Source organism: Scyliorhinus canicula, chromosome 17 (assembly GCF_902713615.1).
Source record: "Scyliorhinus canicula chromosome 17, sScyCan1.1, whole genome shotgun sequence".
NCBI lineage: Eukaryota > Metazoa > Chordata > Chondrichthyes > Carcharhiniformes > Scyliorhinidae > Scyliorhinus > Scyliorhinus canicula.
This window is the reverse complement of record NC_052162.1, coordinates 49,030,378-49,046,955: the sequence shown is the minus strand read 5'-3', so window position 1 is coordinate 49,046,955 and position 16,578 is coordinate 49,030,378. Positions and strand designations below refer to the sequence as shown.

General features: G+C 48.1%; 1 protein-coding gene across 4 annotated transcripts in view; it reads right to left on the bottom strand.

Annotated features, from left to right (window-relative positions):
- Window positions 1-16,578, bottom strand: part of dlg3 (discs, large homolog 3 (Drosophila)) — a 758,334-nt gene that overhangs the window by 644,050 nt on the left and 97,706 nt on the right. For 3 of the 4 annotated variants that reach the window (XM_038776233.1, XM_038776232.1, XM_038776230.1), the window contains exon 3: window positions 1,985-2,121. The exons of the other annotated variant lie outside the window; for it this stretch is intronic. In XM_038776233.1, coding sequence (XP_038632161.1) covers window positions 1,985-2,121 — 137 coding nt within the window. The remainder of the gene's footprint in view (window positions 1-1,984; window positions 2,122-16,578) is intronic. 4 annotated transcript variants of the gene reach the window in all.

Below are 16,578 nucleotides of genomic sequence, written 5' to 3'. Positions count from 1 at the left end.
GTTACAGATAAAGGGCTAATGGAACATTGTTTATATTTTGGATGGTTCCCAGCAGTATTGATAATTTATGAGGGATTGTCTTCAGTCCCAGCTAAGCAGGTCATGGAACATAGTAGTATACAAATACAGTAGGGGCAGCAGGGTAGCATTGTGGTTAGCATAAATGCTTCACAGCTCCAGGGTCCCAGGTTCGATTCCCGGCTGGGTCACTGTCTGTGTGGAGTCTGCACGTCCTCCCCCTGTGTGCGTGGGTTTCCTCCGGGTGCTCCGGTTTCCTCCCACAGTCCAAAGATGTGCGGGTTAGGTGGATTGGCCATGCTAAATTGCCCGTAGTGTCCTAATAAAAGTAAGGTTAAGGGGGGGGGGGGTTGTTAGGTTACAGGTATAGGGTGGATACGTGGGTTTGAGTAGAGTAATCATGGCTCGGCACAACATTGAGGGCCGAAGGGCCTGTTCTGTGCTGTACTGTTCTATGTTCTATGTTCTAGTGGCTAGCAGTTCACAGGGACCCGGATTCGATTCCCAGCTTGGGTCACTGTCTCTGCAGAGTCTGCACGTTCTTCCCGTGCCTGCGTGGGTTTCCTCCGGGCTCTCCAGTTTCCTCCCACAGGTCCCGAAACACGTGAATTGGATATTCTAAATTCTCCCTCAGTGTACCCGAACAGGTGCAACAGGTGTGGCAACTAGGGGATTTTCAGAGTAACTTAATTGTAGTGTTAATGTAAGCCTACTTGGGACACTAATAAAAATTGTTATTAATGCTGTAATTAATGGGAGGAGCAAGGTCTGTCTGCAGCTTGGCAGTCTATTATAGGATTTTAAGTTGTTTTGCTAAATGTTATTCGGTTCAGCAGAAGTGTACTGGATCTGGTTTTGATAGGAACTCTCTCCAAAGATATACACAGCTAAGCATGTAACCTGTTTTATTAACGTTATTTATAAGTGGCATTTGAACTGTATTGGTTTGCTTAATTGGAATTAGTGGCAGGTGTAGGTCGTAAGTTAAACTTTTTTCTTTTATTTAATAACTGTTTACCTGATAATTGTAAAGCTATTTCTTTGATGTTAATGTTAATTCGGCGTTTAAATTATTTTCTTCTCTTTATAAATTTAGAAGTACTCAATTTTTTTTTCACAATTAAGGGGCAATTCAGTGCAGCCAATCCACCCAGCCTGCACATCCTTGGACCGTGGGGGCGAGGACCACGTAAACATGGGTGTGTGCGCAAATCCACACGGATAACGACCCGGGGCCAGGAGCGAATCCGGATCCTCAGCGGCGCGAGGCAGCAGTGCCAACCATCCGTCACCATGCCGCTGGCCATGCTGTGTTTAAATAAAAGGTTGTTTTAACATAAAATATACCTATTGGTTAGATTCATCACTCCTGGGATGAAATATCCTTTCCCCACAATTTCACAAATAGAAAAATTGTTTGGGGTTCTCATCCAGTATCTGAACAAAAGTTGGGGTTTGATGTGGGATCCTAACAATTCTGTCTTGTTGGGGATGGTAATTGACTGGTACTCGTGTGGTGTGAATGTTCATAAACCAATCTCAAAAAGATTTGACGGCATGTTTGACCATGAAGATTGGACATGTGTTTCCTATTTCCACCCCCCTGCCCCCAGACCTCCTGCTTTTTTTTGATCTCCCAAGAGATTGCATAACCATCAGTGGGTGAGGCGTGTTGGAAAGCACAATACTTAATCATCCTTAGGGCTAAGGCGAGACTTTTCCTGTCCATCATTTTTGTATGTCTCATGGTAGGCACACTGGATTCTGTGATTTCCTTTTTAATTAAAAAACCTAGGAGAATGCTCTTTCCCTTTTTTACATCATGTAAAGTTACAGCCCATTGACTCCCGATGAAGAGTTTACACCTGACTGACAAGTTAAGTGTTTCCAACATTTTCTGACCTGGTTTCAGATTTTCAGCATTTGCAATGCTTTTGCTTTCTGTACAGCCAATTGAGTTGCTCACCTCTGGACTGAGAAGTTCAATGCTTGTGAATGCTGATGTCCTCCCCACCTCAGCTGAAAACAAGTTGTTTGCTACAAGGTTCTGATCAGTAAGTTTCAGTGCAGCAACTAAAGTCACTTCATAAAATTCTTGAATATCTTTAAAAAGAAAAACAGAAAATATGATACTTAGAAAACAATTAAAAAATCTCAAAAGTCCAAAAGTCTCACTTGCAGGTTTTTACATTAACCCCTCACCACCCCAAAATTAAAGATACCTGGATACATTTTCCTCAGTAGCGAATTTTGTGCTGAATTCACAGTTAAATTACATTCTACCATTTAATGCAACTCCTCCCACACCAACTCAACTTTCCTCAGTGCACACTGATCATTTATGAAATGAAATGAAATGAAAATTAGATGAAAATCGCTTATTGTCACGAGTAGACTTCAATGAAGTTACTGTGAAAAGCCCCTAGTCGCCACATTCCGGCGCCTGTCCGAGAAGGCTGGTACGGGAATCTAACCGTGCTGCTGGCCTGCTTCAAAAGCCAGCGATTTAGCCCAGTGAGCTAAACCAGCCCCTATGATTAAGCTTTCTAAATAACGTGAGAAATATAAAACAAAAACTTAGCTTGACATTAAACTATTTTAAATATTTAAAATGCATTTTAGAAATACATTCAGCTTGGTTTGAATCCTTCGGTTAATCAAATCTACACCACCTCTAGTCAATGCCTGCTTCTTATAAGGTACTCTTTCTGAATGGTAATTATTGGATTGCAGGGATGGGAAACAATCCACCCCACACTACTGTCAAGTGGGTGTGTGAGATACCCTCAATTACAACACAGGAGAGCAGATTGGTAATTCAAAGGCTTTAATTACCAGAGAACCAGACAGCTGCCGAGAAGTGTGCTCACAGCATGCTGCCCAGTGAGCATCACCTTATATACCGTTTCCTGGGGCGGAGTCCCCCAGGGTTCCAAGCCCAGTCTTAAAGGGACCATCGTATTAAAGGCAAGGTACAGTTACAGCAGTTATACCGATACCATTCATCACATTCTCCCCGTTTTAAAAAACGCATAGTCCGTCGGGGGTGAAGTGGAATTACAAGTTCAGTCTTTTGGGTGGTCTGACCGTCCATGCTGACCTTCTCCGCTCCGGTGATGGTGCCGTGGATACGGTCGTTCTCGGTTGTGGTATATCCGGGAGCACGGTTGACTCAGCCTTTGCCCGCATTGGAGCATTGGAGCGGCTGGGGGGGGGGGGGGGGGGGGGGGGGGGGGGGGGGGGGGCCTAAATCCAGGGTGACTAGGGCGATTGCTGCCGGCGCCGGCTGGGGGGAAGGGGGAACTATGGGGGAGGGGGGCTGTCGGGGTCGGCAGTTGGTGCGGGGAGGGGAGCGTCGGTGGAAGCGGGGGGGGTTGGTAGGAGAGCCAGTGGGGTCGGTAGGAGAGCCAGCGGGTGCCAGGTCTCACAGGGAGACGGTGTCCTGCCTGCCATCGGGGTGCTCGACGTAGGCGTATTGAGGGTTTGCGTGTAGAAATTGGACCCTCTCGACTAGCGGATCTGTTTTACGGCTCCTCACGTGTCTCCGGAGTAGAACTGGTACCGGAGGCGTCAGCCAACGTGGAAGCGAGACCCCAGAGGTAGTCTTCCTGGGGAAGACAAACAAACAATTGTGAGTGGTCTCGTTCGTGGCCGTACAGAGGAGCGACCTAATGGAATGTAGGGCATCGGGTAGGACCTCCTGCCAGCGGGCGATTGGGAGACAACTTGACCATAGGGCTAGAAGGACAGCCTTCCAAACTGTCGCGTTCTCCCTCTCCACTTGCCCGTTTCCCCGCGGGTTATAGCTCGTCGTTCTGCTCGAGGCAATGGGAAACCAAACAGTCTGAAGATGCTGTGCAGTGCCTTGATCACGGAGGCCGAGGTCATATCGGGGCAGGGGACAGCAAAAGGAAACGGGAGAACTCATCGATAACGGTGAGGAAATAGATGTTGCGGTTGGTGGACGGCGGGGCCCTTTGAAGTCCACGCTTAATCACTCAAAGGGCCCAGAGGCCTTTATCAGGCAAGCCCTGTCTGGTTGATAGAAGTGCGGTTTGCACTCCACGCAGATCTGGCATGACCTGGTAATGGCCTTGACCTCCTCTGTGGAGTAAGGCAAGTTGCGGGACTTGACGAAATGGGCAAGCCGGGTGACCCCCGGGTGGCAGAGGTCATCGTGGATGATTCTCAGGCAGTCTTTTTGCACGTTGGCGTCCGTGCCGCGGGACAGGGCACCCGGGGACTCGTTGAGTTCCCCCGGGCCATATTTGAAAATGAAAAAAATGAAAATCCCTTAATGTCACGAGTAGGCTTCAATAAAGTTACTGTGAAAAGCCCCTAGTCGCCACATTCCGGCGCCTGTCCGGGGAGGCTGGTAATATCGTACGTATAGGTGGAGAGCTCTATCCTCCACCTCAGAATTTTGTCATTCTTTATTTTGCCCCGTTGTGCGTTATCGAACATAAAGGCAACCGACCGTTGGTCGGTGACGAGGGTGAACCTCCTACCGGCTAGGTAGTGCCTCCAGTGCCGCACGGCCTCCACTATGGCTTGTGCCTCCTTCTCAACTGCAGAGTGCCGAATTTCCGAGGCGGTGAGGGTTCGGGAGAAGAACGCTATTGGTCTGCCCGCCTGGTTGAGGGTAGCAGCCAGGGCGACGTCTGATGCGTTGCTTTCTACCTGGAAGGGAATGGTTCGTCCACCGCGTGCATGGCGGCCTTGATGATGTCGGCCTTGATACGGCTGAAAGCCGACTGGGCCTCAGCCGTCAGGGGAAAAACTGTGGTCTTAATGAGCGGTCTTAATGAGTGGTCGGGCTTTGTCCGCATATCTGGGGACCCACTGGGCGTAATAGGAGAAAAGCCCCAAGCACCGTTTGAGTGCCTTGAGGCTACGGGTTGGGGGGGGGGGGGGGGGGGGAGTTCCTTCAGGGGACGCAAGCGGTCGAAGTCTGGGCCTTGGACCCCATTTTCCACGACGTAGCCGAGGATGGCGAGCCGGGTTATGTGGAACACGCATTTCTCTTTGTTATATGTGAGGTTGAGGGCCCAGGCGGTCTGGAGGACCTTCCTCAGGTTTGCGTCGTGATCCTGCTGATCATGGCCGCAGATGGTGACGTTGTCCAAGTACGGGACGGTAGCCCGTAAGCCGTACTGGTCCACCATTTGATCCATCGCCCTCTGGAAAACGGAGACTCCGTTTGTGACACCAAAATGGACCCTGAGAAAGTGAAACAGCCGACTGGTTGCTTCGAAGGCCGTGTAGGGGCGGTCCTCTGAGCGGATAGGGAGTTGATGATAGGCCGATTTTAGGTCGACCGTGGAGAATACCTGATACTGGGCGATGTGAGTCACCATTTCTGCTATGCGGGGGAGTGGGTAAGCATCGAGTTGCGTAAAGCGGTTTATGGTCTGGCTATAAACCACTACCATTCGTTGCTTTTCCCCGGAGCGGACTACCAATACTTGAGCCCTCCAAGGGCTGTTGCTGGCCTCTATGTCCCCTCTTTTAGTAGCCACTGAACCTCTGACTTGATAAAAATCATGTCCTGGGTACTGTACCGGCGACTCCTGGTGGCGACGGGCTTACAGTCAGGAGTGTGGTTCGCGAAGGGGGGGGGGTGGCGCAACTTTGAGTGTCGCCAGGCTGCATACCGTGAGTGGGGGCAGGGGTCCGCCGAACTTCAGTGTCAGGCTTCGGTGGCTGCACTGAAAGTCCAGACTGAGCAGCAGGGGGGCGCAGAGGTGAGGGAGGATGTAAAGTTTAAAACGGATGTATTCAGCGCCGTGAATAGCGAGGTCTGCGACACAATACCCCATGATATGGACCAAATGGGACCCCGAAGCGAGGGCGATAGTTTGGGAGGCGGGGTGGGTGCACAGGAAGCAGCGCCTTACCGTGTCCGGATGAATAAAGCTCTCCGTGCTCCCAGAGTCGAACAGGCAGGTAGCGTCGTGGCCGTTGATTTGGACCCGCATCATTGAGTTCCTCAGGTGCTTCGGCCGTGATTGATTGAGCGTGATCGCTCCTAGTTGTGGGTAGTCAGAGTCCTCGGTTGAGTCGGACTCACAAAATGGCTGCCAGAAGTCTCAAAATGGCCACCACCGTCGGTCGCACGTGTCGGGATTGGAAGATGGCCGCCGCCGAGATGGCCACCCCCATGACTCGCACGAGGCCGATGACGCGTCGGAAGTAGGCGTGACCGGCCGCCGCGTGGCTGCGTTGCGGGGCCTGTGAGGCCGGGAGTTTGATTTCTGGGCCTGATGAGACTTTTGTTTGTGGCCTTTGGGCCCAGCCAGGCAGACTTTTGCGAAGTGCCCTTTCTTCCCGCAGTCGTTGCAGATAGCGGAGCGGGCTGGGCAACGCTAATGTGGGTGCTGGCCTTGCCCACAGAAATAGCATGGGGAGCCCCCGGTGTGAGTGGATCGCCGCGCGGCGCAGGCCTGTAGCATAGCCGAGTCTGGAGGGGATCGAGAGGGGATCGCAGGGTCCGCGGAATATGTACGGAGGTTACGGTGGGCCGTTTCCAGAGAAGAGGCGAGCGTTACCGTGCCTTGGAGGTCCTTTGCCCCGTCTTCTAGGAGCCTCTGCCGGATGTACGTGGACCTGATACCGGACACGAAAGCATCACGAATATGCAAGTTCATGTGGACTTCTGCCGTCACTTCTTTATGATTGCAGTTCCTCGCGAGCGCAGTGAGTCTCTCCACGTATTCGTCTAGCGTTTCCCTGGAGCGCTGGCGGCAGGTCGAGAGCAAATGTCTGGCGTGTACCTCGTTAATCGGCTTTACGAAGCGTTTCTTTAGTATTTCGACCGCAGTTTCGTATATCGTAGCATTCTCGATCACGGAGGAGAGTCGGTGGCCCACCCGGGCATGTAGTAAGCTCAGCTTGCGAGGGCCGTCGACTTTAGTCTCTGAGGAATTTAGGTAGGCCTCAAAACACCGGGGCCAGTATTTAAACATTTTTGGGGCTTCCGGCGACCGAGTGTCTAGGTTGAGCTTCTCCGGCTTTAGAGCGCTGTCCATCTTGATGTGTCTGGTAATTAAATAGAGACCCTCAATTACGACACAGGAGAGCAGATCAAAGGCTTTAATTACCAGAGAACCAGACAGCTGCCGTGAAGTGTGCTCACAGCACGCTGCCCATTAAGCATCACCTTATATACAGTTTCCTGGGGGCAGAGCCAGAGGCGGAGTCCCCCAGGGTTCCAAGCCCGGTCTTAAAGGGGCCATCGTATTAAAGGCAAAGTACAGTTACAGCAGCTATACCGATACCATTCATCACAGTGTGTTTGTTTGTTTATTTTGGAAAAGGTCATGGCAGTGACATAACATGGGCTCAAGCTTGGAGGAAGACAGGAAAATCTTGTGTGGTGAGGATTTGACTGTGGGACTCTTCATGAAATTTTCCTCTTGCTTACAATCTGGATCACTTGAAATTGGGAAGGCTCCCAAAGGAAGCTTTTGGGAGCTGTTTCCACATTTATGAAATTTGGCACTTTCTGTTTAATACACCCCAGAACTTTTATAACAGCCTGTTTGGAGGTTTAAACACAATTAATTGGATCTTAGCAGTGTTAACACCTTAGACTCACTTTCTAGGTCATCCTCCTCCCCCGTGTCTAATATGTACAGTATTTAATATAAACAGAAAACACTTGAAAAGAACAGACGTTAATTTTGGGATTGAGCCAACTGGCACCTTAGTCCACGTCTCTAAATTAACCTGTAATGCTTTGCCTCCCTATTTTGTGATGTCTCCTTTCTGAGGAACATATCCAAGATGGTTTTGCTCATGCATGGATTATTCTCATTTTTCATGACTGTGGTGTTATGAATGTGAGCACTGCCATTGGTGCAGAGCATGGGTTTCCCATTGGCTCTCGCTGGTCATGTGCCTCTCGTTCCGATTGGCTGGGACTAGTCATGTGACTGTTCACCAATTGGTCGAGAGGCATTTAGTACCCCGCCTCCAAGGCGGGGTATAAGTACCCAGAGTTCCTGGCGGTCGGCCTTTCTCTGTAGTCGACCACCGGGCTAACAACTAGCTGATTAAAGCCACAGTTTGGATCTTCATCGTGTCTCGCGTCCAATTGATGGTACATCAATGACTACTCTAGATTCGGTTTATCAACTGACAGTATGTATATTGTCAGATCGAGTTCTATTCATTCCTATCTGAAAGTAGGTTTGATTTTTTCAAACTTCAATCAGAGAATTCTGTGCAGTCAACCTGTCACCTGATATTCCCTTTGACAGGATCTTTATTGTGCACTATACAATTGAAGAATGTTATCCCTCAGTCTCAAAGCATATTGCAAAATGTCTCACAATGTCCTCCATGTTCTGAAGCAGAACTCCTCACGTTGCTGTAAACATTAGGAAGCATGACATGCAGAAGAAGACAGCAGTCATCCACTTTGTGGGTAGAATTTCTGTCGGGCCTCCAGAGACTGAGTAAAACAGAAGACACTTCTGAAAAGGGGATTTAATTAACTTCTGTCTGCAACTGTCTCTAGGTTTTCCGAGCCTTTGGGACATTCTGTTTCCCAAAAGTGAGGAAAAGATTGGCAAGACCTACAGATCCAAGACCTGGAGAGAAGTCACAGAGCAGAATCATCTCTAGGACTTGTACTCAATTGAGGAAACACTTCAAAAAAACCTGACAAGAGCAGCACAGATGAATGTGGCTCTCTATCTCTCCACCTCTTTCAATAACAACATGCGCAGCCTCCTGTCTAACAGTCTGATCAATTCTTACTCCTGCAATGTGACCAAGGGCACGCTTAGCCATCTTTCATTCTCACACCAAACACACATTCAACTCTTGCTTGCTGCCTACAATGCAGCTGTCAATAGTATTCTCGTAACAACTTCAGATAAGGAAGTGCTCTCAAGCTTTGTTCCTCAGTTCACATTCCACTTACCTGCTCTTCATTCAACACATTCCACAACCTGCTTGCATCTTACTTTCCTTTCTCTCTCAGCATATATATATTACATGCAGAAGCCCTAAGTATTTGGACTTTGTGTTATAAAAGCCACTAATTACCTGTGGTGGCTCAAGGCAATACTAGGAAGACTTACAATATAATTGAACAAGGGTTTATTGGTAACAGTTAAAGGCCAACTATACATAGGCACAGAGTCACTTTACTCTTGAGCTCCAGGGTCCACTTTGCCTGGGACCTGCTCCCAGAGTCCCACGCCTCTCCCCCATTGATCGGGGTTTCAATACTCCTGCTTGATAGGTCCTGAGTTGGTCACATGGGCCACGAGGGCTTGTCCCTTAAAGGAGCCATGTTACACACTCCTTCTCTCTTAAATCTCTTGATAACATAGTTATAGTACAGGTTATGTAAAATTACTACATACAATAAAAAGGTTGAGAAACACAAGGGGAGAGAGTCCATAACAGTTCCTCACAATGTCAATCTGTCTCGTAGACTGCCTTAGTCCCCCAACTGGTTCCTCCAACTCTGAGGTAGCAACATTGCCATCCGTGGAAGAGTGTTTCTGAGATTCGACCAATAACAGAGCCTTGTGGTCAGATATTATTGTGAAACATCGCCCATAGACATACTGGAGAAATTTCTTGATCCGTAAATTATAGCAAGGCATTCTTTCTTGATCTGTGCGTATTTCCCCTCGGCATCAGAAAGTGTTCTGAAGGGGAAGGCTATTGGCCTCTCTGAGCCATCTTCCATTTTATGGTATCAGATTGTCCCTATTCCATATGCCAATGTATTGCAAGTTATGCTGATTGGCTTATCCGGGTCAAAGTGAATCAATAGACTCAATGACTTAAAGGCCTGATCCTGTGGTTCCTACCCATGCCACCAATGCTGGTGTTTTCTTAAGGGCTAGTGTAGTGGCGCCAACATCATTGCTAGGTGGGGATAAAACAACCATAGTAGTCAACTATCCCTTGGAAAGACTTTAATTCTGCCATGTTCTTAGGTGCCGAGACGTCTCTTATGGCTCTCACCTTGTCTCTCTTATGGCTCTCACCTTGTCTTTGCGTGGGTGGAGACCGTTTGAGTCCACTAAGAACCTTAAGTCCACTAGTCTGAATAGTGCACTTCTCATGTTTCAGTCAGATTCCCGCATCCCAAAATCTTCTCAGTACCTCCTCTAAATTTGCTAGGTGCTCTTCATGTGATGTCCCTGTTACTAGAATGTCATCCAGGTAGTCCACAGCCTTCGGGATGCCCTGGAGAAGATTCTCCACTATGCTTTGGAACAATGCACAGGCCAAGGTAATCTGGTGTTTTGAAACAGACCTTTATGTGGGTTAATTGTTGCAAACTTTAGAGAATCTTCACCCAGTTCTAACTGCAAATAGGTATGACCCGAGGTCACATTTGGTGCATGTGAGGTCCCCCGCCACTTCACATAAAGGTCTTCAATTTGTGCAAATGTGTGTCTTGGCATCTGCTTGTGCTGCCTAGTTTATTGTGAGCTTGTAATCCCTGCATATTCTAACTGAGCAGTCTGGCTTTAGCACAGGGACAATGGGTGCTGCTCATTCAGAAAGCTGAAGGGTCTGATAATTTCCAATTCTTCCAGGTGCTTAAGTTCGCCTTCCACTTTTTGTGTAACGCAGAAGGGTCGGGTCTCGCCCTGAAAAACTTTGGTGTGGAATAAAGGTTGATGTAAACTTTGGCTTCTATACCCTTATTTGAAACAACTCATAATGGAATACATCCTTATATTTACATAAGACCTTCTGGAAAAAGCGATCCTAAATTTTTAAGATCTCTAACCAGTTCAACTTGACTTGGCACAGCCAATCCCGTCCCATGAGACTTGGCTGATGTCCCTCAACAATGGTCATTGGTAGCTAGGCATACATTTGCTAATACAACACTGGAGACATGGTTGTCCCCAAAGTTTTCAGGGTTTCACCTTACATGTTGCCAACTTAGCCGTTGTTCTAATTAGATTCAAAGACTGAACTCCTTCTTGAATATATTTGAATGTTTGTTCAACTGTGGCTGACGCTCGGGTATCAACCTCCATCTTTAGTGGTCTTCCATTTACTGTGAGGACGAGCTCAATTGGGACTGTTTTGCTCACTTTCATCATCTTTAATCTGTTTTGTTTCAGGTTTTTCATCTGAACGTTTTCAACTTTGTTCACTGGAGTCACAACTTCATTTTTTCTCTAATTTGACGCATTCTACCTGTCGTGGCAATGTGCATGGATATGACTCTTCATATTGCACCAAAAACAAATAAATACTCTTCAGCGACACACTTCTTAGTGGTGGTCTCCCCCACATTGATAGTAATCATCTTGACTTCAGGGCTGACCACCCATTTTCTTCCCTGACCACGATCGGGTTCCTGGGATCATGGCTGAATTTACTATGTCGACTGCCTGTGCTCTGACACTCTCAGCACACTCGGTTGCCCGAGCTATTTTGATTGCCCTGTCTAGGGTAATCTTCGTTTCAGCCAGAAGCTTCTTTGGTACACTTATGTTGTTAATACCACATACTAAACAAATCCCTGGTCGAATGGGTCAAGCTTCCCAATCATGAACATTTTCCATTCATTGTTTTACCATCAACGCTTTCAATTTCTCTGTTCGCTTTAGAGGCTTCTCCCTTCCTTATCAAATTTTGAACAACTGAAGATTTGCAATTGGTCTGGTTTACACTCATCACCAATGTGGTGGCTTGAGACAATACCAGGGAGACTTCTTCTTCGGTGAGTGTCCATCTAAGAAACTCAGTTTTACTGGTCATGGGCTCTGTGGGTTCTTGCATAACTGCTGAGCCCAATTCTACAGCCACATCTTCGATCACACACTTGACAGGTGTTTCCGGGAGGTGGGACCAGTCCTTGGACTCTAGATCGCTGGTATTCTTTTCTCAGGCTTCTTTTCCATGCCTCATCTTGCTGTCGGGTGTCCTTGAAGAATTGTGTCTCTTCAATCACGAGGTTCCGCCAAGTAGGTCTCTTCTGAGCAAGGGTCTCCCAGGCATTGACATCTATGTTGCATTTCTTGAGGTAAGCCTTCAGGATGTCTTTGAAGTGCTTCCTTTTCCCTCCTCTCGTTCGAAGCCTTCCTTGAGCTGAGCAAAGAAGATTTGCTTTGGCAGTCAGGACTCTGACATCCTAAGCACATGGCCGGTGGCGGAGTTGGTTTCGGATGATCATGACCTCAATGCTGGTGCTCTTGGCTCCTTCAAGGACATCGATGTCCTCCCAGCTAATGCAGAGAATCTGTCTCAGCCAGCGTTGATGGCACCTCACCAGGAACTTGAGGTGGCATCTGTACATCGTACAAGTATAAGATCTGTATAGAAGAGTTGGGTGGATCACTACCTTGTACACAAATATCTTGGTGTTAGCATGGATATCGCAGTCGTCAAAGACTCTCGTCCTTAGGGGTCTGAAGGAGGCGCTCGCAGATTGGATACAATGTTGGATCTCCATGTCAATGTCAGCCTTAACTGAACAAGAGTTTATCAGTAACAAGTAAATACTGTATAAATTATACACAGGCACAAAGTCACTAAACAAGTCTTTACTCTCTGGCTTCAGGAACCACTCTGCCCAGGATCCTGAGCTTTTTCCCCAATTGTTAGGGTTTGTGCGCTTCTGCACTATAGGCCCCGAGCCGGTCACGTGGACCATGAGGGCTCAGCCCTTAAAGGGGATGTGCTATCACATTACCTCTTCCTCAGGCCAAAACAGAACAGACAAAGGAAGCACGTCACCCCTCCAAACCCCAACACCACGTCCCTCATACATATGCAACATGTGGGAATGGTGGCGTATTGGTAATGTTACTGGAAAATCAGAGGCCCTGGACAGACTCAGCAGTGACAGTGCCACAGTAGTATACTGTTTTACACAGGAGTTGACCTGAGAGTCCTTAACATTGACTTCAGAACCCATGCAAGTCTCAAGGCATCAGGTCAAACATGGGAAAGGAAACCTTCTGCTGATTACACCTACTGCCCTCCGTCAGTTGCTAAATCAGTACTCCTCCATGTTTAGCACCACTGGGAAGAAGCGCTGAGAGTAGTAAGGCACAGAAAGTACTCGAAGGATAGTGTGGTACTACGGTTACTGAGTGAATGGGCCAATTTTTAAAAATTTGTTCATAGGATGTGGGTGTCACTGGTTAAGCTAGCATTTATTGCCTATCCTTCCTTAATTGCTCTTGTGACATGATGCAGAGCTGCCTTCTTGAACCGCTGCAATCCAGCGACTGTGAAGGTATGGTGATATTTTTCCAAGTCAGGATGGTGAGTGACTTGAAGGGGAACCTCCAGGTGGTGAGGTTCCATGCATTGGATTTCCTTGACCTAGATGGTCATGGATTTGGAAGGTGCTGTCTAAGGAGCCTTGGTGAGTTCCTGCAGTGCATCTTGTCATTGTGCCATTGTGCATAAGTTGTGGAGGGAGTGAATGTTTGTGGATGGAAGTGTGGGCTGCTTTCTCCTGGATGGTGTCCAGCTTCTTTTTCTTTAAATAAATTTAGAGTACCCAATGATCTATTTCCCAATTAAGGAGCAATTTAGCATGGCCAATCCACCTAACGTACACGTCTTTGGGTTGTGGGGGTGAAACCCACGCAGGCATGCGGAAAATGTGCAAACTTCAAACAGACAGTGACCCAGGGCCGGGATTCAAACCCAGGTCCTCAATGCCACAGTCCCAGTGCTAACCACTGCGCCACCGTGTGGATGGTATCTAGCTTCTTGAGTGTTGTTGGCGCTGCACTTATCCAGGCAAGTGGAGAGTTTTCCATCACACTCCTGACCTGTGCCTTGAAAATGGTGGACAGACTTTAGGGAGCCAGGAAGTGAGTTAATCGCTGCAGGACTCTGAGCCTCTGACCTGCTCTAATAACCACAGTATTTATATGGCCGGTCCAGATCAGTTTCTGGTCAATGGTAACCCCCAGGATGTTGACAGTGGAAGATTCATCAATAGTAATGCTATTGAATACCAAGGGACGATGTTTAGATTCTCGCTTGTTGGAGGTGATCATTGCCTGGCACTTGTGTGACATGAATGCTACTTGCCACTTGTCAGCCCAAGCTTGGATATTGTCCAAGTCTTGCTGAATGTGACCATGAGCTGCTTCAGCATCTGAGGAGTCACAAATGATGCGGAGCATTGTGCAATCATCAGTGAACATCCCCACTTCTGTCCTTCTGATGGAAGGATGGTCATTGATGAAGCAGCTGAAGATGGTTGGGTCGGGACACTACCCTAAGGAGCTCCTACAGAAATGTCCTGAAGGACATATCAGCCAGACTGGGCCTGCGGCAGGTGCTCAATGAACCAACTACAGGAAACAAACTACATGACCACACCCTCACCTATCCACCTGTCACAGATGCATCAATTCATGAAAGTATTGGTGGAAGTGACCACTGCACAATCCTTGAAGTCACAATTGAAATATTGCCAAACAATATTGCTCTATTTGCGTTTTTCATTGTGCATTCAAAACCCAAACCATATCAAACAAATGTAAGTGACGATGACAGGTCACAATAGTTCTATGCTTGTTCTGGAAGAGGCTTATTTTCCTGTTCACTCTGCTGTTTGTAAAATTGATTAATAAAAACTCATGATGGTTTGCTCAGTTCTAAAACTTGCAGGTTCAACATGTACACAGATAGTAAAAAATAAACATTGTACAGTACTAAAATAGTGAGGCAAATGATGGGGGGGCGGGGGAAAGAGTTGGAAAGTTGCCTAAAAGGACAGCTATTGGCTCCTTGCCCTGACATGTTTTGCCACACCATGTAATCCTTCATTTCTGACTCGAGAGAGAGAGGCCAAAAGAATTAGACGAAGAAGCAAACGAAGAGAGATAAAAGCAAAAAAAAACTTGCATTTATGTTGCATCTTTCAAACCTTTGTACATTTGGAATTCCTTCACAATTAATCAAGTACTTAGTCACTGTTATAAAGTAAATGCTGCCGGGGGAAAGCAGGCAGCATAATCAAGGATCCCTCCCACCCTGCTTACTCACTTTTCCAACTTCTTCCATCGGGCAGGAGATTCAGAAGTCTGAGAACACGGACGAACAGACTCAAAAACAGCTTCTTCCCCACTGTCACCAGACTCCTAAATGACCCTCTTATGGACTGACCTCATTAACACTACACCCGTGTCTGCTTCATCCGATGCCAATGCTTATGTAGTACATTGTATATCTTGTGTTGCCCTATTATGTATTCTCATGTATTTTCTTGAATTCTGTTTAATTCCCTTTTCTTCCCATGTACTGAATGATCTGTTGAGCTGCTTGCAGAAAAATACTTTTCACTGTACCTCGGTACACGTGACAATAAACAAATCCAATCCAATCCAATCCAAGATACTGCAACACTGAGGTAAGGAGACAGCCATATTCTCTAAATTACCATTTGTAAAACCACAGGAGATCTACTAATGAGGGCGCGATCTAATGGAAAGGTTTCTAAGTGTGGAAGCAAGCGGAAACTGCCGGTGTGTCCTGATGGCCGAACCAGCGAAGTTGTCATCGGTATTTTACATTAATTATGGTATTTAATGATGCCCCACAAGAAAACCGCAGACAGCACGCAGCCAAGCCACTGCGCAGACCAGCTCCACAATTCGGTGATACCGACATGGCCCAACTGTTGGACACGGTGGAGTTCAGATACCCTGTTCCTCCGAGGCGGTCAGAGGTCAGCCACAGGGCAGCCTTGGAGGCAGTGGCAGTGGCCGTCAGCAGAGGCAGTGTAACCAGGAGGACTACCTCGCAGTTCAGTGAGAAGCTAAACGACCTTCACCTGGGTCCCAGTCTGATATCGAGCCTCTGGACCAGGTTATCCCGGAGATAACACTAGGGTGCAGCCATGAGATTCAGAGGGGGACGCCAGGGACATTCCAGTGAGTCCACAGCCAATTGAATGAGTCCCAAAGGTTAACTTCAGGAGATAGTGCCGGCAATGCATGGCAGCGAGGCCAACACTGCTAAGGTGGCGACCGCAGTGGAAAGCCTGATGTCAGCAGCATGAGTGATGGTGTTCAAGGCCATGCTCAGTCAGTGACGGCCATGGCTGAGGGCCTTGACTGCTTGTCCCGTTCGCTGGGGGACGTGTCCCTGATGCAGGTGAACCTTGCCGAGGCACTATGGAGCACGTCCCAGTGCCTGGTAGGAATTACCGAGGCACTATAGACTGTGGCCTGGTCACAGAGGAGCATTCCTGAGGGCATCGACAGCATGGTGCAGACAATGGGGAGCTGCCCGACTGGCAGAGCCAAATGAAGCAGGGGCCTCTAGAGCTGAATTCAGCTGTTCCTCCATCCCAAGGTGATCCCAGGGGGGATGGGTGGGGAAGGGGGTGAGATGATGGACGAAGCCACGTCCTATCAGAATCAGGCAAGGACGACGGTCTCCTTAGTGCTCACTGCCAATGCCGCCTATCCTCCATCCTCCAGCTATTCCCAACGCCCCCCCCCCCCCCTCCCCTCCCGACTTGTCCTCCAACCTCTCCTGATCCGGCTCATCCTACTCTTCTGTGTCAGCCCGCTGCTGTGCCAGGTTGTG